The sequence below is a fragment of the Malania oleifera genome, chromosome 8, assembly GCF_029873635.1.
Source record: "Malania oleifera isolate guangnan ecotype guangnan chromosome 8, ASM2987363v1, whole genome shotgun sequence".
Taxonomy (NCBI): domain Eukaryota; kingdom Viridiplantae; phylum Streptophyta; class Magnoliopsida; order Santalales; family Ximeniaceae; genus Malania; species Malania oleifera.
In genome coordinates this window covers 38,366,817-38,394,047 of record NC_080424.1, presented here as the reverse complement: position 1 = coordinate 38,394,047, position 27,231 = coordinate 38,366,817, and the positions used below count along the sequence as shown (strand labels likewise).

Below are 27,231 nucleotides of genomic sequence, written 5' to 3'. Positions count from 1 at the left end.
AAAAAGTGAGAGAATCGATTATTCAAAAGTCAATTCTCCGCACACTGCACACTAGACAACATGGAAAATGATAGAAAAAAAAAAACTATTTCCTAGCGGCAAAACCAACTTTCAAAATGTCGGTTTATCCCACGTGGCCAAACCCCAGTCATTCCTTTCCATGCTTCCCCCTTGACAATCGATGACAGGCTGTCATGAGCATGTGCGCCCCCCTTGCACCCAACATGCTCCCCCCGATGCATCCTCCCCCTCCCCCTAACCCTCTATTTATAATTGCATTAGTTTCCATAGGCTCCCCACCACCTTCATAAATTTTTGTTTTGACTTTCATTTTAGATATCCATTTTATTTAATATTGAGGCATGGAGTTTGGTCCAAATGATTCTTCCATCTTGACATTGGAGACCCTACATCCCTCCTACAGGGTATGGGAGGAGGATCATTCTAACGCCTTTAAAGGGCGTCAGTGTGTGTGCACATTAGAAACACAGTGACAAGTTGATCCTCAAAGCATTCCGTGGATTGAATGATTTGTATTCTATCCACTGTATCAGATTTGGTACATTCGACTCGACCACCACTTAATTAGCGCATTGCTGGAGCGCTGGAGTCCTGAGATGCACACATTTCATTTTCCCTGTGGCGAGACGATGATAACACTCCAAGATGTCACCATCATTATAAGATTACCTATAGATGACGACACTGTTAAGATTGAGGATGGAGAAATGCTTCTTCCTGTATATTTGGAGCTCTACCCATACTCCAACTTTGAGGAATGCGTTTAACAAAATGTCAACTATATACACGTTCGAACAAGAACTTTGTGGGTCCAACGTACTTAGGACATTTGCATCATCTTTTATTGGGATGCCGATGTACAAAAAATTCCCACCACCCCCTCGTTGCGGATATCTCGATGTCAATTCTAACATGTACTCATTTGGATCAATATCTAATCCTTCATATATTTTCTATTTAAAATTTTCTAACTTCATCATCCTTCTAACTCGAATTGCCTTTGTTGACCTTGTAGTGTACTCAATACTAGTCGATCCATGTATAATATCACCGTTAACGTATAATAAGACCATAACTTCGTTAGCTACCGTCATTCTGAAGTTTCAAAAATAGAGTTTATCTGCAACATAAAAAAATTACATCACAATAATAAATGTTTTGAGTAAATCACAAAATATGGAACAATTTTTTTTTTATTTACATAAACAAATATTTCATATATATATATATATATATTAATACCTCAATATCAAATGAAATTAATTCACAAAAAAAAGTAAAAATTAAAAATTAGTTTAACCGTCACTAACACCATCGTTGTTGACCCTTGAAAGAGAGTAGTTTTAAAAGTAAATCTTAAAAAAATTCACGCAACGCTTGAAAGTGGCGAGGGAGATTGAAGGAGAAAGGAATAATGAAATGAAAGAAGGAGAAAGGATGAGTGGAAAGTGGGGGATGAAAGGAGAATAAATAGGAGACCGGGGTGGGGGGTGGGGAGATGGGGCACACGAGTAGCTAAAAGGGATGGGGTAAGCAAACATGAGCTACATGGTTTGGTACATGCATGTCAAAACCAACTTACCAAAAGTAAGTTTTGAATACAACTAATTGTGCATGTGATGGAGTTAAGAAGGAAGGAATGACTAGGGTTTGGCCACGTGGGGCAAACCGACTTTTGGAAAGTCGGTTTGCCGTAGGAAATGTTTTTTTTTTTTGGTCATTTTTTGTGCTATCCAATGCGTAGTGTGCGCACACTAAATTTATTTTAGGTAGATAACCAACTTTTGGAAAGTCAATTCTCTCACTTTTTACTGTTTTTTTTCACTTGAATTCCATGCACTGATTGACAATGCGTCAGTCAGCTATCTCCTTTGACTAACATGGTCATCTCGTCAAATTGTTGCAAATGTTTTTATTTATTTATTTTAGTATTGAACTGACTTTTTACAAGTCGGTTAGATACATTTGCATAATATTTCCCCCAATACATATTTGTGTTTTTGTGTTTTTCTATTTTTTTCTTCATAATTCCGTAAAAACCTTTTCTTCTTTTTATTTTTTTAATATTAAAAAAATTCCTCTTTTTCTGTTTTTTGTCTACAGATAATTTAAAAAATTCCTTTTTTTTGTTTTTATTTTTTTAGTCGACGGATAAAGTCAACTTACCCAGCAGAGGCAAAGAATTGCAGGCAAAAGTCTGGGTATGCGGTGAGCACCTTTGGGATTGGGAAATGGGTGAGATGGGTAGCCGCCGCTGGCTTTCCCTTTGTGGATTGGGGTTTGTTGCGATGAATTTTGGGTGGTGGGTTTTAGCAGTGGTGGCGTACCCAGTTGAGGATTTGGTGGTGAGGCTGCCTGATCAACCGAAGGTTGGTTTCAGGCAGTTTGCGGGGTATGTTAATGTTGATGTGAAGAAGGGGAGGAGCTTGTTTTATTATTTCGTCGAAGCAGAGGAGGCCTCTGATCACAAGCCCCTCACTCTCTGGCTCAATGGAGGTCATTTCTCCCTCTCTCTTTTCTCTTCTCTGATGGCCCAATTGCAGAAAATGGAACTAGGCACTAACCCACTTCTTCTTCTTCTTCTTCTTCTTCTTCTTCTTCAGATTAGGCTTTATTTATTTATTTATTTTCATGCTTCCAAAGTGGGTGTGGCATCTTAGCAGTCAATCTCCCACGTAACACTTGCCCTTCTAAAATTTGAAAAGAAAAGAAAAGCCAATGGGCTGGTTCTGTTGTTTTGTCCAAAATGTGATGCTTTTGAAGTGAGTTCTGTTCTGTGTTTAACATGACTACTGTTCTTGTCCTGTTGGTGAGCCTGCCCATCTATTTTGTCTGGTTTTTCGCCTTTAAACTGTAATTTGCACTATTCAATCCTTACTTTTTTTGGAAGATAATGTTTAATTGTCATTGTCTTCTCATTATGTAAGAAATGGGCGCTTGAAAATTTCACAGATCCTGAAAACCCGTTGACTAACGAGGTCGGCCTCACCCCGCCTACACTATATGCTTTTTAAAGAGACAACTTTCAATTTTCAACGTCAATATCCTTCCTGCAGTTATTTTTACATGCGCATCAATATGTTTTATTTTATTAACAGGAACTTTACATTTTCAGGGCCGGGTTGCTCCTCTGTTGGTGGGGGTGCCTTCACGGAGTTGGGTCCCTTCTTTCCCAAAGGCGATGGTCGAGGACTCAGAAGAAATTCAAAATCTTGGAATAAAGGTATACTTAATGGATTGTTTTTAATGTAGTCTTTATGCAATCACAGACTGTTTTTATCTTCTTTAATATTGTTATTTATTTAAACCCGATTATATTAAGTACTCTGTTTTCTCTTTCCTTTTCTTTTCTTTTCTTTTCTTTTCCTTTTTTTTTTTTTATTTTAATTTCTGAACACCCTTTATTTTGTACCTTGATTTTCTTTGCTTTGCTCTTGGCAGCATCAAATCTCCTATTTGTCGAGTCTCCGGCCGGAGTGGGGTGGTCATACTCCAACACAACTTCAGATTACATTTCTGGGGATGCCTCCACTGGTAAAATTTACTGTCCCACACTTCACTTTTTTTCTTAATCAGATTGATTTTAATACATTACACTCGTGCTTGAGAAGTTGAAATTGGGATCTTAAATTTAAATTCACCTATATCTACACAAATCTAAATCAAAGACTTGAATTTCATACTTTCCCTTGCAACCTAATTTTAAATAAAATTTTCATCTTTGAATTTGGCAGCCAAGGACATGCTAACGTTCATGTTGAAATGGTACAAAAAGTTTCCAGCATTTAAACGCATAGATTTGTTCCTCACTGGAGAAAGCTATGCAGGTCTGAGTAGTACTTGCAATTCCTCTGCTCTTTTATACATAGGGAAACACAACTCAACACACTAATGACTTCTCTTTACAATTCTCGTATTTTCTTTTCCTATTTTCCACAGTTCCCTTTTACAATTCTATTCTTGTTACAATTTACCAATTTGTAGAAGGTTGCGTCATATAGGGCATTACATTCCGCAGCTGGCCATTGCTCTCCTGGACTACAATGCTCGTTCCACCGGTTTCAAGTTCAACATCAAAGGAGTTGCAGTAAGAAAACCACCCCCATGTATCCAATTCCCCATCTTTTATACACATGCTCTGTGTACTTCTGTCTGCCCAGTGTTCCTGCACGCATCTTCTTGGAGATTCATTGGCATCTCTCTATCTCTCTCTCTCTCTCTCAAACAGATCGGAAATCCACTTCTGAGGCTGGACAGGGATGCTTCGGCAACTTACGAATTCTTCTGGTCACATGGAATGATTTCTGACGAAGTGGGTCTTGCCATCATGAATGAATGTGATTTTAATGACTACACCTTCGCTAGTCCTCACAACGTGACCAGTTCATGCTCCCAAGCTATAACACAAGCAAACAGCATTGTTGGTGATAATATAAACAACTATGATATAATCTTGGATGTTTGCAATCCATCTATAGTAGAGCAAGAGCTGCGTCTGCAGAAAATGGTATATATTTCTTTCCTCCTCTCCTCTTTTACAATTTATTTGGAGAAAAGAAAAAGAAACTAATAGGAAAAGAAAGGATTCACAGAGGGGGGAAAAAAAAGCAAAGTTCTTTAACAACTTAGGTATATCTTTATGAAATTTGATAATGTTTAGTGATAATTTGAAAGATGAAATTGATGAAACAAGTGCCGACGCCTTGTGTTAGGTAGTAAAAAAATTGTTGGCTAAAGCAAATGCATTTGAGACTCTTGAGAGGACGTTCACTGGTGAGGTCAGCCACGTGTGCTGTGTGGTACATAAGGAAGCATCTGGGAAATTTTTGGTTGATAGCTTGGAATAGGGTATAAAACCAATACCTTAGAAATTCAGCCTAACGACCTATTATAGGATTTATGCGCCTCAGATTGTTAGAAAAGTTAAGACATGCCCATTATGATCTTGGACAATAAAAGCATTAGCTGATTTGGATTTGAATAAGAATATGCAGAAATGTTAACAAAGGATATTAGGATAAGCTCCAGCAGCCTAAGATCAAGGGATTTGATCACGTAAATTATACAGGTTTGACCATTCATCAAGGGAATGTAATGAAAGATGATATTTTTGGGGGCTAACATTGGGTAACCATCCTACCACTCTTGATCTCCTTTTTGGGCACTATGTGAGCTCGGCAAGGAGTTCTTGGGCAGGCTCTTGAAATTCAAAGAGGGATGTCTTGGGAATCTATGTTGAATCAGGACCCCTATGGTTAACCTAGTAGAGAATGAGGTCTCACGTCACTCTTGAACCTAGAGGTTAGGATGTGCATCCATGTTGTTAGCCCTTGGGTGTGCCCTCGAGTGATGTTGTCTTATACAAATTAGATTATCAAGGGATGTTGAGCTGAGTATGTCCATCACAAGTAGGATGGGGTCACTTACCCTAGCTTTGGCTTGTGGGTGGTTAGTAGCAAGTACACTTACACGAGGGTTGTGTTGTGGGGATGGGAGTGACCTCAGTGCTTGTGGAGTGTGAGTTCAACACCCTTATTTTAAAATTCATTGGTTCCTTAGCTACCATTTCAAATGGAACAAGGCTGGTCATGCCATAGCCTCTCTTACCTTATTGGGCAGATTAAAACAAAGGTGATTCTTGTGGCTTTGGAATTCTACTTGCTCGTGACACCTAGCTTCTTTCAGCTTATGAAACAAAAGCAAGCTATAGGTATTAGGAAATTCATGAATGGTGTAGCAATATGTGCAACACTGGTCAAACCAACATCATCATTATTATCCTAGTATTCTTGGACACGCATCCCATGACCTTTAGCACACCATTTAAGTAGGTTTATAGGGTTTGATAGTAGTAACTGGTGGTCATTTTTGGCACCTCAGGATAAATTTTCTACTACTTGTCAACAACATGAAGTTTGGTAATGCATAAACTATGCTAAATTCAATTGGAATGACTTACACTATGCAGAAGTATCTAAACTCATGCTCAAGCCAATACAACTCTATAATTTGAAAATATATTAGTAGAGATATTGTCTGCCTAATTGCATCTCCACACTCATGATACATAGATAATGCCCTAACTTAACCATGAGTAGTTTTCAGACAAATTGCACGTCATCGGAGAAAAACTAAAAATTTGGTTATAAATTATTAAGAACATTATATGAGAGTTTTAGATTGTGGATTGGAGGATATGTAAACTTGGTCAATCCTTTTGATTTAACTAATATATATACCATGAAAGTAGAAACATGGTATTACAGTGTTATAGTCTCATTTAGAATGCTACTTTCCACTTGCTCATCACAAATTAATTTCTTATACCAATAGCATATGATTGTAAATAATCATAACATGTTATTTTGATGTTATACCACTAGTCAAACTATGCCTACACTTAAAGAAGTATGTTTGTATCCCCTTTCATGCCACATTCAGTTGCTTAACACATCTCCATATATAATTATGCAAGGTGGATAAAGCCAACTATATCTATAAATCTTATCCAAATCATCTATGTATAGAGAAACATGAGGTAGACCATGGTAGAAGACTTGTTTACAAATGGATATCCCTCCATAAGATGTAGAATGTATGCCTTAATCCATTGATGCAAACAAACCCCATCATCATTGTCTTTTACTTGCTTGAACTGGTTTGGTTACCCAACCAAATAAGTTTCAACCAACCTAGCAAAAGGCATTATCTAGGAAAGGATCCACTCCCAAAATATTAATGCATACATCTCCCTATTGCAAGTTGGACCTCTCAATCATAACACTCCTATTCCTAGTATATCAACTATAAACTAACGTAGTGTTATCATGACTTCCTAACCAATATTTAAAATGTATGCATCTTAGACCTTCAACGCTTAACAAAGATAATGATATTGAGCCATTCAAGCTGGAAGAATCCAACCCTATGAAGTCCTAAAAAATAGATATATCCTCTATTAGAGTGGAACTATTCCTAGGTGTGATGGAATCTAGTGATGAAACGACATTTCTACAACATATAAACAATGGTTGGATCATGCATTTATATATCTTTGTGAATTGATGACTTATGTGTATCCATGTAAAGTATGCACCCATTGAGTTGTCTAATTAGATGCATAAACAACTAAGCAAAATAAGCAAGTCAACGAACAAAATACTTAAATATTTTACAAAATTAGTTTGATTTGTTAAGTTAAGAAAATGTCATAGCCAAGTCCTATCACCTATAATATTATTGGGAATACATTATTGGACAACAATCTATAGCATGTGATTTGTACTTGAGCACAACCTTCCCTCTATCCCACATTCTATTTCTAGCTCATTTCATTAGTTGTTGTGATGATTTTGGATGCCCTTTTCCCCTAACTAGTCTAGGATTTAAATGTGATATTAAGTTTTAGTTAGTAGTCTTCATGTGTATTGGTTGCACCATATAGCACATATAATATTACATCAACTTATTAGAATGATTAATAAACTATTACCAATGAAGGACAACCTTCTCACGTGTGTCATGATATAGGAACATACCAACCTACATGATTGCCATTTGTTGCACATGGAAGCATAATCTCTTAGGTGGAGAGAGTGGTCATTATTCTTTGTGTATGTGACAAGATTGGCATGTTATCTTAGTAGAGTGGTCATTATTCTTTGTGTATGTGACAAGATTGGCATGTTATCTTAGTTGAAAAATGCATTTTGTCCATGCAAATATTAAAACCTCATGGGCACTTGCATTTTGTTGCCAAATGGCAACATTGCAAGAGCCTCAAAGCATAGGATGTGCATTTGCCCCTCTCTCTCTCTCTCTCTCTCTCTTTTTCTCTCTGTCTCTCTCTCTTATCCAATAATTGCCTCTGTAATATTTTAAAGATGTTATATGATATTGTCAAATTTTCTAGATTTCCAATAAAGTTTGCCCAATCCCCACACTTCTTTAGTCAGGGATTACAAAGTGTCATGTTAAAGTTTCTATTGAAAAGATCTATTCATCAAACTTGTTGGTGATTAGCACTTTTTCCTTGTACTTCCAATACAAATACGACATATAAATTGTTATGATTATTTTATAATAACTAAAAAATTTAATAAAAGGGTCAAAAAACCAAAAGAAGAAAACATAATTAAACATGGATGCTCTAATGACATCAGTGCAGCATACACCACATGAAACCACGAATTTGCACTAGAATATATCATGTTGGTAGGACTTTTTCCAATTGTTGAACACATTTATAAATGATGATAATTGAAACAACTTTAAACGACAATGCTTAAAGCCACTATTGTTGTCATATCTTAGATCTTCAACTACCTTAGCAATCACTCTATATTTAGCTAGGCATCATCTTGGGACATAGTTAGATAGACAAATTCGTGAAGATTTCTATACCATATAAATGCAAATTCTCCAAGTGATTTATGAAATAAAGCATAAAGCTTCCAAGGACAATTTCTTTCTTTATGTCTCTTACATTCTAGAAGTCATTCATTCAATTTAGACTCCATAACCTTTTATCCTTGATTCTACATTTGGATAAAGAGTTCCAAACTTCCAACTTAGTCATGTGTGAATCATGTCCTTACTCCTTAGTCAAGTTGTGGACCAGGAATAAGTGGATCAATATGTGTGAACATTAAAGATTATGTAGCATGAATTCAGTGTACATCAAATAGTTCATAGATACTGTATGTTAATTGTGGTTCTACGAGCTTCTTATCAATTGGATCATCATCTTCATCGTTATCACTATCTAGACTAAAGTCCAATTCATATGCACTTAGAATATCATTCATCATGGTAAATCCACATCTTTATTTGCCAACCATGCCTCTGAGTTCCTTTAGATCTATAGCTGCAACATTTAGGTCAATAATAGGGACATGATCATTACATCCCCATGAACTATTTAGCATTTGGTTATTCTAACCATCGTACTAAGTCCATGCAGCATCTCTCATCATTGAGATGGAATATAAAATGGTGTCATTGATATACCATAAATCAAATTAAACTTGTTATAGAGGTTCTTAGATGTTTATCAAATTGGATATAATGTGACAGTATAAAAAAAAGAATCACCAATATTTGTGTCAATATCTTGGGAATTTGAGGTTAGTGAATGTCAATGCTGTCGATAGACATTTTTTACCTCCCAAAATAAAGGTCCTTTCAAATGTACAAAAAATGGAAGCAAATAATAAAAAAGAAAGAAAATGAGCTATGCGTAGTCGATTGGCCCCTCTTGGAAGTCGACTAGTCTTCCCTCTAGTTAACCATTGGTGCCATCATATAGGCGGTCAACTGGCTCCTCACGACAATTGACTAGTCTACCCCAAATTTGAATTTTGAATTGCTTTAATGCAATTGGTTGGAGGTTTTGGGCATGCCACATGCCCCTTTGATGCCATAGGTCAATTGCCAGCCATGACAGTTGATGGTTGGTAGTTATTGATAATTAACTTTTAAATTTGAATTTTCAAAATTTAAATTCAAAAAGGATTTCCCTCCACTCCTCAAGAGGTCTATAAGAGACCCTCTTAAGGAGAGTTTAGGGCATGTTCAAGAAAGGGTAAGGTGAGAATTTTTGTGAAAAAGGGTTTAAAAGAGGGGATATTTTTTGAAAGAAGAAAGAAGGAAACTTCATTCCTTCAAGTTGTTCATGGGGCATTTGGGGAGATATCTTTTAAAGAGAGGCCCTTACTTGAAAGTGAAGGTGCATTCTAAGGTCAATGCCTAACCCTTTCTCCAATATAATTTTATTTATTTTCATAAGCATCACATACATGTTCCTTAGAAGCATGTTCTAGGACTTATATGAGATCTACTTTGTTTTTCTTCATGTTTCTATGATGCTTTGAATGTTATTTTGCAGTGTTTTCATTTATCTTCAAGATGTGTATGATCATGCATTAGAATAGTTTCAAAAATGGCAAAAAATTGTACATTTACAATGTAGGCAATCGATTGGTCCATGCAAGCGATCAACTGGTTTGTGTGATTTTGAAAAGGTAGCTGTTGTGGCTACAAGCAGTCAACCGACCCTCTAAACTTTTCAGTGGGCAGTCAATCACCAAATCTTAGCAAGTTCCATGTTGCACCTTTTTTTAATACTTTTCTCTAGGATTTGGTCTTGCTCTAAGTTCCTACACTTACGTAAGTGTAGTTGGTTGAGTCTTATGCTGGATTTGCAAGGGTTTTATGATTTTTTCCATAAAAAATGAAATTTTTATGAAATCAAGCATTATCTTCATGTTTTTTCCGAATCATTCAAGGGTTAGGTTTTTTCTTCAAAACCTTGGAGTCATATACCCATGATGGGACTTTTGGTTGCTCTCCAAGTTTCTAACAAGAGTTTCAAGTCGGGTTTGTGATTCTCCTTCCAAAAATCCACAACATTTTCAAGTTTTTACAAAAAATAATTTTCAAGACGATCACCCATGAAACAGCTTGAGGGTGAAAAAAATGGTTTTCAAATGTACAAAACCTGTTTTTGATCTCTATTTTATAAAAAATTCATTGAAAAAACTTTATTTCTTAATCAAGAATAAGATATTTTTCAATGAAGGTTTTAAGAATACACATGCTCTTCAAGTGTTTTAAGATAATGATTTTGCAAAAGATCATTCAAATGGATTCTTTTTGAAGTTGTTTTTGAAAAAGATTTTTCAAATTATAGATGGCTTGACTCCTCTCTTGAGGATATGTAGGCAATCTATTTTGCAAGTTCATCTATTCCAGACAAAAACTCAAATTTCCCTTGTATTGCTTCATTGTTTGCATGCATGTGTATATTTATGCTCGTTCTTTGTATTGTTCAGTTTTTAGATTTGACATTAAAGTAGGGGCTTTCATGAGGCCTAGACCTCTGGAAAAGTCCTACAAAAGCCTTTTCAAAGGGGATAAATGTTGAGCATTTTTTGAAATGATCCATTCTAAAGAGATGAAAACTTGCAAAGGGCAGTTGACTTACTTTTCAAAAGTATATTTCACCCCTTTTCCAAAACTCTGAGGTTTGTTTTTTGAAAATCATTTCAAAAAGGGATGTACACACACACACACACACACAAGGTAAATACGACAATTATTCAACGAAATGGATGTTTTAGGGTGCTAACCCTTTGAATTTTTAAGAATGAGAATTTAAAGTGTTACCTTCCCTATTCACAATTGTACTCCCAAACCTAATTTCTTAAAATGTTTTCCTTTATTTTAACTTTTAAAAAAAAAATTAAAGTGGTGACTCTATTTTTCTAAAGTAAAATGGGCAAGTTAGAGGACCGATGGTTTGGTACTCTACACTTGTTTGATTTCAAAATGGTCACCAAATGTTGGCAACCCAAATGGATCCTCAAAACTTGATGTCGACAAGTACAAATCAAAACCATCGCTGATAAGTATTAGTGATGGATAATAACCGTGAAAATAGCATAAAACAAAAAGCTATCATTGATAATATGCATTATTAGTTACTATTTTGGATTGGTCACTGATATTTTCATGACTAAAGAGCACTTTTTTGAAGTGTGGATATAGATAGGGTATTCTTTTATATATAGCTTGATTGTTGACATCCATGCATCAAGACATTATATCAAGCATGGAGTCTTAACAACTTAGTCATTTTGAACCCCAACTAGTATAAAGGTTATGCTCAAAAAAGTCAATTAAAATGTTGACAAATTATTTTTAGTTTTTTCGTCAATTGGTAGAATCTTATTTATTGAGAAAATTACATTGTTTAGATAGGACTTGCTCGCTTCCAATCCATGCCCTTTGTTAGCTCCTATTGAAGTAGCATAAAACTGGTTACTCTACTATCTGCCTCGGTGGTGAACTACTTAATTAGTGTTAAATTGGTCATACTATGTGTTGTATAGAAAATAATATATAAATATTGAAATTGTTGGGATCTCAATAATTTAAAAAAGGAAATAAAGAAAAGCAGTATTTTCTTGCCTTATTTGATGAAAATAACTGCATGGCCAATATAAGGGAAAGGAATCTTTATAATATTCAAAACATGCCAATAATAATAATTGGGTATAGGTAAATTGGTGTCTAAAAATACACCCTTTTAGCTAAATGATGTGGCGCTTCCCTCTAGAAGAATCTTCCTTTTGGCATCGAGTAATAAGAAACAAGTTTGAGTTGGATGAGACTAGGTGGGATATCAACAGTAATCTAAGATGTTCTTTGGGGAGTACATAGAGGTCCATTTCTTAGATTTATCCTTCCTTTACCCCTCACATCTTTATTTGTGGTGGGGAGGGGGTCACATATCTGTTTCTAGAAAGACCCTTGGCTAGGTAATGAAGTTTTATCCACTTCTTTCCTTTGTCTCTTTCGTTTGTCTGTTGAGCAAAATGGAGCCATATCTTTTTTTTGTTGAGGAAATGCAAGAGCTTTGTGCACTGGGCTGCCCCTTTTTTTATTTGAGTAGTCATTTGGTTTCGTGGAACCTTCATTTAATTAGGAGACCTCTTAATGAGAGGGAGATGGATAAGTTGCATTCTTTGCTATCCTTATTGAATGGAAGTAATCTTTCACTGGCGAGGGATGTTCACACTTGGTCCTTGGATCATTCGGGAGTGTATTCTTGCAAAAATTTTCTAAATTCTTGATCTGTTCTAATTCTTCATGTCCTATAATTTGGAAGGCCAAGCATCCCAAAAAAATTAAGTCTTTCACGTGGTTGGTTGTTCTTAATTAAATAAATACTAACAACTTTCAAATTAGAAAACCTTTGAAGGCTCTTTCTTTTGTAGTAGTAGTAGTAGTAGTAGTGTGAATAAGGTATCTTTAGTATCTTTTTTTAGCTGTAGTATTGTGATACCAAATGAAGGAGGTTGTATCATGCTTATGGCAAAAAGGCTCATATAAACTAGAGGGATATTGGTAATAGACTATGACCACCCATATATGGCATTAGATTCGCCTAGACTCTTCAGTCATCCTTCTCCTTTCTCTTCCCAAATTTCTATGAAATCAGTCAAATTTCCTATATAAAGTCAATTATGTCCTATAAAATAGCAAAACCTATTTACCCAATATACCATATAATAAATCCCTTATGTGTTTTTGTATAGGGTTATTCTTCTAAATTTGTTCAAATAGTAAAAAAAACTCACACTCCAACGTCCTCTAAAAAAGTTAGGGAATATATACGAGCATAAAGATGGATCACTTCCAAGTTCTTGCATATGATAAGGAAACCTTCTTTAATTATCCTTCCCTTGCATTTCAACAACACCAAGGATTCACTTATGCCCATTTTGATGATGTCTAGCTTGCTACTACTCTCTATGCAAGAAAGGGACTACTAGTGGTTAGCATTGCCTTGCTTGATTCTCATCTCCAAGAATATCAAAAGGCGTGCATAAGAAATCTAGAAGTTACAATGGATGCTAGCACTATATTGTTGACCTTTTACCCAAATTTCAATATGCCTCTTGATGATCCAAAGTTATTGTAGGCATTTAAAGTCCAAGCACAAATGGTAGGCACATAAATGATCAGTGACACGTATGCAACAACTTTCCAGAGAAGATCTTGTGAAGCTTCTTCTAGACAAATGGGTAACCTTCTATGAAAAGAAGCCCTCTAGTTACCAACTCATTCAATCCTCTAATCCATCCTTTATCCAAAAGAAGGAAATTTTGAGATCTAAGTATTCCTACCTGAAGTTCACTCCAAAGATAATTACTCTTGTGTCTGTACTATTACCTACGAAGTTCACTCCAAAGATAAATGTAATATAAATAAAAAATAAAAAAATAAAGAACCACCAATCACCCATTTTGGGTTAGATGGACACCCAATCTATTATTTCAAAAATCTCGAAATAGGTCACTGTTATTATGATATAGATAGTACTTATGAAGAATGTGTCAATGTGATGATGATGTCCCATGGAGAAACAGAGGAAAGAAGAAGTCTACCCAGTAATGCTTAAATGAAAGGTATGAAGTTGGAGACCTAGAAGTTGATCTTTTGGAAAAACCATTAGGAAAAATTAATTTTTATGGTACCCAAGACAAATCAAAAAATCTGAAACATCCTTCTATTTCTTGAAATCCATTGAAGCCTCATCTACCTCCGTATTGTTAAAAGGCTCTTTTTGCTATCATAACACAATAGTCTAGATTGAACCAAAGCTACCCAAGTAAGAAGATATCTCTTTCAAAAATCTTAGCCGCACTCCCAGAGTGCAACATGCTGAGCCAACACAACTTTACCCTTTTAGAAAATTTTGAGCTAATATAGCAAAACACCAAGCATGTCGAAGAAATCAAAAATCTAATTCCAACCAAACAGAATGGTGGAAGCATGAGGTAAATCTTTTAAGCTGAAGTAGCACTAAATTGGCGAGATGAGAATTCGCATGCCTAAAATAGATTACTCAAATGGCCTTAAAGCAAGAAGACCCCTAACATGATGTTGGAATTGGTGTATTCCCAAGAAAAAGGGGGGGGGGGGGGGGATGAATTTGAATTTTAAACACTTCTTCCTAGGTTTAACCAGATATCTATAATACACAACTTAGCATGGTTTTAAATAACGGCCGTTACGTAGTGTAACGACCGATACGTAATGGAAATCGAAGGCTCCGAAACCGATACGAGCCGACAATGCTGTTTGGAAAAAATTCACAGCCGTAACGGCTGTTACGTCTCCGTAACAGTCCGTAACGGCTGTTACCCAATGTTACACTTCGTAACGGCATGGCCGACAGCTTGTAGAAATCTAAGTCCTTAAAGCAGGCTTTTTGCTGCAGCGCTGCTTTCCCCCTCTCCCAACTACCCATTTGCCATTCAATCTAACTATCTAAGTCTAACATTCAAAGAGCAAATTGCAAAGTAAAAAACTTACCTTGAAATTTTGTTGGCCGAAGCTAAATAAGAAGGCTTCACTTCTTCGAAGCCTGAGAGTGAGCAGATCTACTCATCTTCGCAGCATTGCAAGAGTTGCAGACTTGTAGTAGCTTGGCGAGTCACTGGTGATAGGTTTGCAACAGCTCCGCCGCCTCTGCGAGCATGGTTCAAAATCGCGGTCGTGGGTAACGTGGCGAAACAGTCGCGGGTGTCGCGGGAGATGCGGGTGTTACGTAACGAGAAGCGGGCGTAACAGTAGTGAATTTTTTTCACGCATGCACAACCATGCCAAAATTAAAAAATAAGCATGAAATCCATTAATACATGATTTTTAATGAATTTTGAAGGCTTTCATTCAACATACAAATGCTTTTTAATAGGCATTATGATTTTTATATTAATTTTAGTGCGCTGTTTACAAAAAAAAAATATTTTTTTATAGTTTACATTACTTTAATGAGTAAAAAGATGTAGAAATGTAAGAATCAATTAATTAAAGTCATAAAGTTACTAAAAATGAATCAATACTCAATAGACTTAATACTCAATATACACATTACACATACATGAATTTAAAAAGTGATTAATATCAAATATTAATAAATAGTTGAAAATACATGAATACAATATTACAAATTTATAACATAACACATGTCACCCCCAAAAAGAATGACGTGGAGGGTCTTCATAATTTGCATCTGTATCTTGAGATTGGGATGGGAAATTATCTCCCCATCCTTGTGGAAAATACATACTTGAATGAACCCAAGTTTGCGTCATTTCGTTGTTGCTCTTGAAAATGTACTGGTGGTGAAAATCCAACTAATATAGGGGGTGATATAGTTGGGGCTGGGGCTGGCTCTGGGTAGTGTATAGAAGAAGACTCACTAGATCCTAAGATTCCTGATCCACTAGGATAAAAATGTGAGTCACGAGATGCATAATGTGGATATGCTGGATGAGATCCATATGATTGTGTGATGAACCATCTAAACCAAAGTCGTCAAAACTACGAACCACGCCATATGAATCTTCAGTAGAATTGCTAGGGTCACCACGAGCACTCCTTCTCCTGGGTTGTGAAGATTGGTTCCTTGGAGGAATACCCAAGTCATAATTTTCAGGTATGTCATGTAGTCCATAAGGATCAGAAGGATATATATCCCTTCCAAATGATGTCCCTGTATCATATCCATAATTATATTCTACACCGCCGCCTCCACCACCACCACTGCCACCCCCCCCCAACCCCAGCTCCAGCACCACTATTACCATCATCATCACTTGGTGGGCTCAAACCAAGATTGTCATCACTTTGTGTACGTTTAGGGCTTGAACTTGAATCATCATGCGCGTTTATTGGTGGTTGATCACCTCCTTCTGTAGTACGACCAACCTCTTCATTTAACCAATTTGAATTGTCCTGACCGTCGAGTAGTGGTGTCTCTCTCTCCTCTAACCATTGACTTAAAGGATCATCTTCTTCGAAAATGTAGTCCAAATTGATAAGATTGAAACCCTCTTCAATTTCTCGTTGGCTTCTTCTCATTGTACGTCTTAACTTTAACCTCATGTTATAATGTACAAAAACAAGTTTTTGTAGTCTCATGTACTTTAATCTATTTCTTGTTTTCGTATGGATGAGGCTAAAGGTGCTCCAATTACGCTCACAGTTCGAAGCTGATGTGGTCTGGTTAAGAACTCTGATTGCTATTCTTTGGAGCTCAGGAGCACACAAGCCATAATGAATCCACCATTCAACTGCATGAATAATTAAAAAGAGTTTTATGTTAGTATAGCGTATTTCAAAAGTCAAATTTGAACACAAAGAGATAAAATAGAGTCATTCTCCATTATTTAGCTATATAACCATATTTACCAGGATTTGTTTGTTTCACTGCCCTTTGAGCCAACGGGGTTCCAAAAGTCTCCTGCCTATCTCGATATAGTAACAACTAAAAAAGGATGATTGTGAAATATAATTAATTAATTAGATGTATTAATAATTATTCTTGAAAGTATTACAGAATACTAGAACAATTCATTATTCAATTTAATGGAACCAATACTTACTTGACTAATAGCCCGAATTTGAGTATCTATATCGGGTACCAACTTGGTTATCACTTTTTTAACTCCATCCATGACTTCTCCAGCAACTTCAGGAGAGGGTGGGGCACCAAAAAGAAATTGTGGGTTCGAAAAATACCCTACAATTAAATTTAGAAGCATATTAATCAATAGTTTTCTAATGCAACTATGCATAATTTAATAGTTAAAATAATAAGAAATTGTATTTGATTTACACTTACCATCTTGGTGCAATTGAAAACTCTACCGGTTGTCAATAATTTTTCAATAGTCTTTGTAAAACCGGCAATCTTTTTGAATGACCAACTTTTCCCTATCAATTGCCTCGTATATGAAGCCCATGGTTGGTTTTTCATCACCATCAACCAATTTAAGAACTTTCACCAAGGGTTCTTGCACTTTAATTATATCAGAGGCCTTTTGCCAAAACTCTTTGCCTAAGATAATTTTCTTTGAATCATATGTTGGGCCTGATTTTGCCATTCCAAACCTTGAGTTTTTCCAAGCATCAGATGTAAACATTTCCCTTAGTGCTTGTTTATGCCTAACAATAGTCTCCAAAGCAATGAAATTTGTGGCAAATCGAGTGATGGTAGGGCGAAGTAACTCTCTATTATTTGTGAATTATTTTATGAAATTCACTGTCCATGTGTGGTTGTAAATAAATGAGGTTATTGTTCTTGCATCTTCTAAGACCTTCTTCACGTTACTTTTCTTACCAATATCTTTAAGAATAAGGTCTATGCAATGAGCTGCACATGCTGTCCAATAGAGATTGGACTCCTTCTGCATTAATAATTTTCCTCCTGCCTTCATTGCAGCTTCATTATCAGTCACTACTTGGATAACATTATCCTCTCCAATTTCTTCAACCACCTCGTCCATTAATCTGAAATGAAATTATAGATTCAATAATTACTACTATTTAATTAAAAACATACAAGTCCATAATACTATTTGCATATACAATTAAAATTATAAAATGACCTGAAATAATATTCAGCTGTTCTGCTTGGCACATCAGAGGCATCAACTGATTTATGAAACACGGTGCCTCTATCGCAATAAACTAAAAAGTTTATAATGTGTTTTCTAGTTGGTCCTGACAACCATCACACATAAGTGTTACACCGCTCTCCTTCCAAATTCCAGCAAAAGAAGCAATATAATTTTTCATTTCTTGATACTCTTGCTCCAAATAAATTTCAGATATCTCATAGGGTGATGGACCGTTCACCCCCTTTCCAACCTCTGTAGCAATATCAAGCATAGGTTGCATAAATGGAGAGTCAGCTACATTCGCTGGAATCCGATTATAAATTAGGAATTTTCCAACCGCTTTTCCTAATTTACTTCTTAAACCTTTCAGTAACTTTTTGTTGATTTTTGGTTGTTTCGCACTCTTGCTTCTTTCTAAAATAGGATCCATTGCCTTTAGTCTAGCTTCAGGGGCATCAAGATTGATCCATTGTCGTCCACTACCTCCAGCTTCTCGACCACTATAAGATCGAGCTCTTGTTCTATTGAAACTACTGGTAGCACCACTGCTAGAGCCACCTCCCTCTTCATAAATATTACCCCTTCTAGTTGTTCTTGTTCGAAAACTTTGTCTCTCTTCCCATTGTTGTTGTGATCGTATGCTTTCTTGTCGAGTAAATCTCATACTTTCTTCTTCCAAGTCTTCTTCATCGCTCAAATTCTCAAATTCTCCTGTAATTTGGGCTTCCGCTTCTTCTTGCCTTTTTTGTTTATCTCTTTTCTTCTCAGCATACTGTTGTAGATGTTTCATCATTTGTTCTCTTACTTGTGTGGTTACATTTGAGCATCCAGCTACTTGACCCTTTTTATGTGCCAAGTGTTGTTTCAAGCGTGTAATGCCCCATTTGATTATCTTGCCATACAACTTACACATAATAACATGTCTATTACCGTCCACCGCAGTACCAAAATGCCATCCAATATCCTCACTCGGTAAGTTTTCATTTCCTCTATCACGTGACATATTGATAGACTTAATTTGATGATCTCTACACAAAACATAAAGAAAGTACAAAGTTACAACCTTCCTACAATGACAGGAATAATATAATTAGTAATTTAGTAAATATTAAATAATAAGTACTAAATAGTCCTAATTTTAAATACTTATTACGTAAAAATAAAGTATAATATTTGATTAAAAATAATAAGCAATGTTTATTATTTTTATAATTAAATAAACAAAATTATAAAATATTATATATTTTATTACAAAAAAATATATTCCTTTATCTTTAAAAAGATATTTTCATTATTTTTTATAGCTTGATTTTATTTTCATTTATAACTATAAGAAATTAACATTGTAATTTTAAAGGTGAAAAAGATTTTTGCTCTACTTTCATATACATCACAGCATCACAAATAGAGATCCATACATTACAAACTATTTAATTTTTTAAGCATTTTCTCAGTATATGGATTAAAATTAAATTTTTCTACAAATTCCAGTAGTAATTAGTAAAAATCAGATTTATTAATGTATTAACTATTAGGTTAATTTTTTTTTTATTAAGTTATCAATTTTTACTTTATTTGATAACTAAAAACAAAAAATAGATGTAAACATTTATTTTACCTAATTTTAAATTTAAGGTCAAAATGATGTTTTAAAACTTAAAAAATATTAATAAATAGGGTCACCCTACTCAAGAAATGGCAAGTAGATACACATGTAACATAAAATGGGTGACAGATGTTATTTAATTTTTTTTTCTTTTATAATATGAATATTATTTAATATTTTTTCAATAGATGGGAGTGAATATGATATCTTCTTCATCAAAATGACCACTTTGTCCTGTTGACATAAATAGTATGTTAGCCAATTGGTGCTATGAATTAATTTTATTTCTATAAGTTTGGCAAATCCTAAGACTAAATATTATAATAATTGTGCAGAGTATTCCTTGGAATTCTTTAAGAATGGTGAAAAATAGAGCTCAATTAAGCCTAGATAATATAAAATGCCATCACATGGATGTCTTGTGTACATACATTATTTTAATGCTTTGTTTAGATGGTGAATGCAGTAGTGGATATTCAAATATTATTATAAAAAAGGCTTCAATTATTATTGGTAAATATTAATTATTTACTAACCTTAAAAAATATTAATTATATACTATTAATAATTGCTTGCTATGTCATGGAATTAATTTTCATAATTATCTTTCAAAAGATATAATACAATTAAAATATTATAAATTAAGAAAATTTTATTTTACATAATTATTAATGATTTCTAATTTTTTAAAATATAATACAATTAAAATATTTATAAATTAAGAAAATTTATTTTATATAATTATTAATGATTTCTAATTTTTTACTCGGTTAAATTATTATTATTTTTAATTCAATTAACAAACCTATTTTACAACAAAATATAATTTAAAAAAAAATAACATAATGATAAGTGCTGTAGGTGTTGAGTGTTGAGTGTTAGAGTGTCTCATACGCTGGGGCTAGGAGTCGAGTCAGACCGAGAGAGGGGAGGGATTCGAGGGAACTCAGAGGAGCCTCGAAGGAGCGAAGGCTGCGAAGCACAAAGCAGTGATGACTCCAAGCTCCGAAGCTGAAATCGAGAGGCTGGCTGGTGGCGACTGCGACGATTGGCGGGGGAAGGCGACGACTGGCGGGGGAAGGCGCCGACGGGCTATCGGCGACTCGCAGGGGCGGCGGAGCTACTGTAGACCTGTCGCCGGTGACTCGCCAAGCTGCTGCAACTGCAAGTCTGCAATTCCTGAGTCCTAGAAGGCTGCGAAGTGCGAAGATGAGTAGATCTGCTCGGTGTGCTCACTCTCAGGCTTCGAAGCCTTCTTATTGCTTCGGCCAACAAATTTTCAAGGTCAGTTTGTAACTTTCCATTTTACCCTTTGAATGGCAGATGGGTGTGGGGACTGGGGAGAGGGGGAAAGCAGCGCTGCTGCCTGTAGCAGAAAGCCTTCAGCGAATCTGCGACCTGTCGGCCATGTAACGGTCCGTAACGGCCGTTACGGCCATGAATTTTTTTCGAACCGCATTATTGGCCTGTATCGGTTTCGGGGCCTCCGATTTCCGTTAAGTATCGGCCGTTACGCTACGTAACGGCCGTTATTTAAAACCATGTCTGCGAGTCACCGATAGCTATTCGGTAGCTCCCTCCGCAAGTCGTCGCCACTCATTACCAGCCAACCCTTCGATTTTGGCTTCAGAGCTTGGAGTCATTGGCCGTTCGTGCTTCGCACCTTCGAGCCCCTCCCCTTTCTCGGTCTCACTTAGACTCTCTGCTCATCTCCATCGTATGAGATAGCTTTAAAAAATCAGTCAACACCCACAACACTTAAGTGTTAAACTTTTCATTATGTTTTTTTTTTTTTTTTCAAATTATATTTTGTTGTAAATTATGTATGTTAAATTGAATTTAAAAAAAATAGTAATTTAATAGAGTAAAAAATTAAAAATCAATAATAATTATGTAAAATAAAATTTTCTTAATTTATAAATATTTTAATTGTCTTATATTTTTTGAAAGGTAATTATGAAAATCTAGTTCCATCACATATTTCTTGTTTATTAATATTTTTTAAGTTTTAAAACATCATTTCAACCTTAAATTTTAAATTAGGTAAAATAAATCTTTACATGATCTATTTTTTGTGTTTAGTTATTAAATAAAGTAAAAATTGATAACTCAATAAAAATTTTAACCTAATAGTTAATACATTAATAATTCTGATTTTTACTAATTACTACTGGAATTTGTAGAAAAAATTTATTTTAATCCATATACTGAGAAAATGCTTAAAAAGTTAAATAGTCAATTTGTATTGTATGGATCTCAATTTGTAATAAAATATCTAATATTTTATAATTTTGTTTATTTAAATATAAAAATAATAAACATTGCTTATTATTTTTAATCAAATACTATATTTTATTTTTACGTAATAAGTATTTAAAATTAGAAGGACTATTTAGTACTTATTATTTAATATTTACTAAACTACAAATTATATTATACGTATCATTTTTTAGAAAGGTTGTAACTTTGTATTTTCTCTATGTTTTGTATAGAGAACATCAAATTAAGTCTATCAATATGTCACGTGATAGAGGAAATGAGAATTTACCTAGTGAGGATATTGGATGGCATTTTGGTACTGCAGTGGACGGTAATAGACATGTTATTATGTGTAAGTTATGTGGAACGATAATTAAAGGGGGCATTACACGCTTGAAACAACACTTGGAACATAGAAAGGGTCAAGTAGCTGGATGCTCAAATGTGACCACACGAGTAAGAGAACAAATGATGAAACATTTACAACAGTATGCTGAGAAGAAAAGAGATAAACAAAAAAGGCAAGAAGAAGTAGAAGCCCATATTAGAGGAGATTTTGAGAATTTGAGCGATGAAGAAGACTTGGAAGAAGAAAGTGTGAGATTCGCTTAACAAGAAAGCATACGATCACAACAACAATGGGAAGAGAGACAAAAATTTCGAGTAAGAATAATTGAAGGGTGTAATATTTATGAAGAGGGAGGTGACTCTGGTAGTGATGCTACTAGTGGTTTCAATAGAGCAGGAGCTCGATCTTATAGTGGTCGAGAAGCTGGAGGTAGTGGACGACAATGGATCAATCTTGATGCCTCTGAAGCTAGACTAAAGGCAATAGATCCTATTTAAGAAAGAAGCAAGAGTGCAAAACAATCAAAATTCAACACTAAGTTACTAAAAGGTTTAAGAAGTAAATTACGAAAAAAAGTTGAAAAATTCCTAATTTATAATCGGATTCTAGCGAATGTAGCTGACTCTCCATTTATGCAGCCTATGCTTGATATTGCTGTAGAGGTTGGAAAGGGGGTGAAGGGTCGATTACCCTATGAGATATCTGAAATTTATTTGGAGCAAGAGTATCAATAAATGAAAAATTATATTGCTTCTTTTGCTGGAATTTAGAAGAAGAGAGGTGTAACCCTTATGTGTGATGGTTGGTCAAGACCAACTAGAAAACACATTATAAACTTTTTAGTTTATTGCGATAGAGACACCGTATTTCATAAATCAGTTGATGCCTCTGATGTGCCAAGCAGAACAGCTGAATATTAGTTAAGGTAATTTTCTAATTTTAATTGTATATGCAAATGGTATTATGGACTTGCATGTTTTTAATTAAATAGTAGTAATTATTGAATCTATAATTTTATTTTAGATTAATGGACGAGGTGGTTGAAGAAATTGGAAAGGAGAATGTTATCCAAGTAGTGACTGATAATAAAGCTGCAATGAAGGCAGGAGGAAAATTATTAATGCAGAAGAGGTCCAATCTCTATTGGACAGCATGTGCAGCTCATTGCATAGACGTTATTCTTAAAGATATTGGTAAGAAAAGTAACGTGAAGAAGGTCTTAGAAGATGCAAGAATAATAACCTCATTTATTTACAACCACACATGGACAGTGAATTTCATGAAGAAATTCACAAATAATAGAGAGTTACTTCGCCCTGCCATCACTTGATTTGCCACAAACTTTATTGCTTTGGAGACTATTGTCAGGCATAAACAAGCATTAAGGGAAATGTTTGCATCTGATGCTTGGAAAAACTCAAGGTTTGGAATGGCAAAATCAGGCTTAGCATATGATTCGAAGAAGATTATCTTAGGCAAAGAGTTTTGGCAAAAGGCCTCCGATATAATTAAAGTGTAAGAACCCTTAGTGAAAGTTCTTAAATTGGTTGATGGTGATGAAAAACCAACCATGAGTTTCATATACGAGGCAATTGATAGGGCGAAGTTGGCCATTCAAAAAGATTGCCGGTTTTACAAAGACTATTGGAAAATTATTGACAACCGGTGTATTTTTAAGTTGCACCAAGATTTGCACGCTGCTGGTAAGTGTAAATCAAATACAATTTCTTATTATTTTAACTTTTAAATTATGCATGGTTGCATTACAAAACTATTGATTATTATGTTTTTAAATTTAATTATAGGATATGTTTTCAACCCACAATTTCTTTATGGTGCCCTACCCTCACTTGAAGTTGCTAGAGAAGTCATGGATGGGGTTAAAAAAGTGATAAGCAAGTTAGTACTCAATATAGATACTCAAATTCGAGCTATTAATCAAGTAAGTATTGGTTACATTAAATTGAATAATTAATTGTTCTAGTATTCTATAATACTTTCAAGAATAATTATTAATACATCTAATAAATTAATTAGTTATATTTCACAATCATCTTTTTTTAATTGTTTCTATATTGAGATAGGCAAGAGACTTTGGGAATCCCGTTGGCTCAAAGGGCAGTGAAACAAACAAATCTTGGTAAACATAGGCTATATAGCTAAATAATGGATGAATGACTCTATTTTCTCTCTTTATGTTCAAATTTGACTTTTGAAACATATGCTATACTAACATAAAACTCTTTTTAATTATTCATGCAGCCGAATGGTGGATTCATTATGGTTTATGTGCTCCTGAGCTCCAATGAATAGCTCTTAGTGAGACCACATCAGTTTCGAACTGTGAGCGTAATTGGAGCACCTTTAGCCTCATCCATACGAAAACAAGAAATAGATTAAAGTACATGAGACTACAAAAACTTGTATTCGTATATTACAACATGAGGTTAAAGTTAAGACGTACAATGAGAAGAAACCAACGAGAAATTGAAGAGGGTTTCAATTCTATCAATTTGGACTACATTTTCGAAGAAAATGATCCTTTAAGTCAATGGTTACAGGAGAGAGAGACACCACTATTCGACGGTCAGGGCAATTCAAATTGGTTAAATGAAGAAGTTGATGGTACTACAGAAGGAGGTGATCAACCACCAAGAAACGTGCTTGATGATTCAAGTTCAAGCCTTGAACGTACACAAAGTGATGACAATCTTGATTTGAGCCCACAAAGTGATGATGATGGTAATAGTGGTACTGGAGCTGGGGTGGGGGGGTGGTAGTGGTGGTGGTGGAGGCGGCGGTGTAGAATATAATTATGGATATGACACAGGGACATCATTTGTAAGGGATATACATCCTTCTGATCATTATAGACTACATGACATACCTAAAAATTATGACTTGGGTATTCCTCCAGGGAACCAATCTTCACAACCCAATAAAAGGAGTGCTCGTGGTGACTCTAGTGATTCTGCTGAAAATTCATATGGTGTGGTTCGTAGTTTTGACGACTTTGGTTTAGATGGTTCATCATCACAATCATATGGATCTCATCCAGCATATCCACATTATGCATCTCGTGACTCACATTTTTATCTTAGTGGATCAGGAATCTTAGGATCTAGTGAGTCTTCTTCTACACACTACCTAGAGCCAGCCCCAGCCCCAACTTATGGACATTATTCAGGATATGGTCAAAGAGGAGATTATGCACCCCCTATATCAATTGGATTTTCACTACTAGTACATTTTCAAGAGCAACAACGAAATGACGCAAACTTGGTTTTATTCAGCTATGTATTTCCACAAGGATGGGAAGATAATTTCCAATCCCAACCTCAAAATACAGATGCAAATTATGAAGACCCTCCACGTCATTCTTTTTGGTAGTGACTTGTGTTATGTTATAAATTTGTAATATTGTATTCATGTATTTTCAACTATTTATTGATATTTGATATTAATCACTTTTTAAATTCATGTATGTGTAATTTGTATATTGAGTATTGAGTCTATTGATTCATTTTGAGTAACTTTATGACTTTAATTAATTGATTCTTATATTTCTACATTTTTTTACTTATTAAAGTAATGTAAACTATAAAAGAAAAATATTTTTTTTGTAAACAACGCACTAAAATTAATATAAAAATCATAATGTCTATTAAAAAGCATTTGTAGGTTGAATGAAAGCCTTCAAAATTGTCATCACCCGCAAAAAGCATGTATAATTGGCTTATCATGTGTATTTTTCGATTGTGGCATGGTTTGTCGATGCGCCATGAAAAAAAATGCACGACACTTAACACCGATTCCCGTTACGAACACCCTATCTCCAGCCAACCGCAAAAACTCCCCGACCGGTACCGCGACGTCGGCCAATACCGCTAGTCCTTGCTTCAACCTCGCGAGGTCGAGGATTCAAAAGCCATAAAACGCAGTGTGGAGCGACACTGTTTACTACTAGGTCAAATTTCCAGAGCTGATAAACTTTCCGTACGGGGTGGAGAAGGCCTTACTGATTCTTATGGGTTAGATCAACACCTCCTCAGGTTACGCTTGGAATACTTTTAGATAATATGAAATTTGTGTACAATCAAGATGCTTCTTATACTAAGCAAATATGTACCAATACGCACATGTAATAATCATTGCACCTTAAATAGATAAGAACTATAAGCTCAGTGCAACGATGTGTAATAGTACTCAATCTAATGTCAATAGGCAATTAATTGCAAGAGTGTATTTTCAAACAAATCTTGCAACCATATATCAAAGTATTAAATCCATGATGGTTTCAAAGATATCCCAACTAGGGAATCACATATCTCAAAAATGATTTCTCCAAAATCTAGACAAGAGATATTTGTACTTAACCTGGTGCAAAATATTTTTGCACAATTCAAAACCACAAGTTTAATGAGTCTTGCAATGATGCAAAGGCTTACTAGCTAAAAGTTTTCCCCACACAGGATTTATTAATAAACGGGGCGGAAAAAATTTGGCTAAACTCTCAATCATAAACTCAATACACAATCAACACAATGAGAGGTTTAGCAAGGGGACAATTTAAAATAACAAAGATATTTGATTTAGCTGGAGGAGTGCGCCAAGGATGAGTGTTTTGGTTCTTGGATGAAGAGGGCTCTCAAAATTCAGAGAAAAGTTTGGCCATCACTCCTAATCATATCTAACTTTGCAATGAGCACATATTTATAGATAATCCAAAAATATGACGTTGGGGGACATCAGGGGATTATTAAATTGTTTTTAAAGAGTTTAAAAAAATAACCCTGATTACCCTAATTAATCGCTGTAATTTGTCTACTCGAGAGTTTTGGTCGAAATTTACGTTGGTCGACCAATTGCAAAGTTCGGTCGACGAGGCACTTTTGAAACTACAGATATAGTCGACTGAAATAAGGCAATTGTGAAGTGTTCGAGGGTCGGTCGGCTATATTTAGGTTCGGTATGTTTGAACATATAGTTCGGTCGACCCAATAAAAAAATGACTAAGAGTG

At 35.1% G+C, this 27,231-nt stretch overlaps 1 protein-coding gene across 1 annotated transcript in view; it reads left to right on the top strand.

The window, feature by feature from the left end:
* The first annotated feature begins 2,145 nt into the window (after positions 1–2,145).
* Positions 2,146–27,231, top strand: part of LOC131162000 (serine carboxypeptidase-like 42) — a 55,956-nt gene continuing 30,870 nt past the window's right edge. Inside the window, exons 1-6 of the mRNA XM_058118088.1 lie at positions 2,146–2,517; positions 3,137–3,244; positions 3,463–3,555; positions 3,756–3,848; positions 4,023–4,108; positions 4,250–4,528. Of these exons, the coding sequence (XP_057974071.1) occupies positions 2,253–2,517; positions 3,137–3,244; positions 3,463–3,555; positions 3,756–3,848; positions 4,023–4,108; positions 4,250–4,528 (924 nt within the window). The 5' untranslated portion in view covers positions 2,146–2,252. The remainder of the gene's footprint in view (positions 2,518–3,136; positions 3,245–3,462; positions 3,556–3,755; positions 3,849–4,022; positions 4,109–4,249; positions 4,529–27,231) is intronic.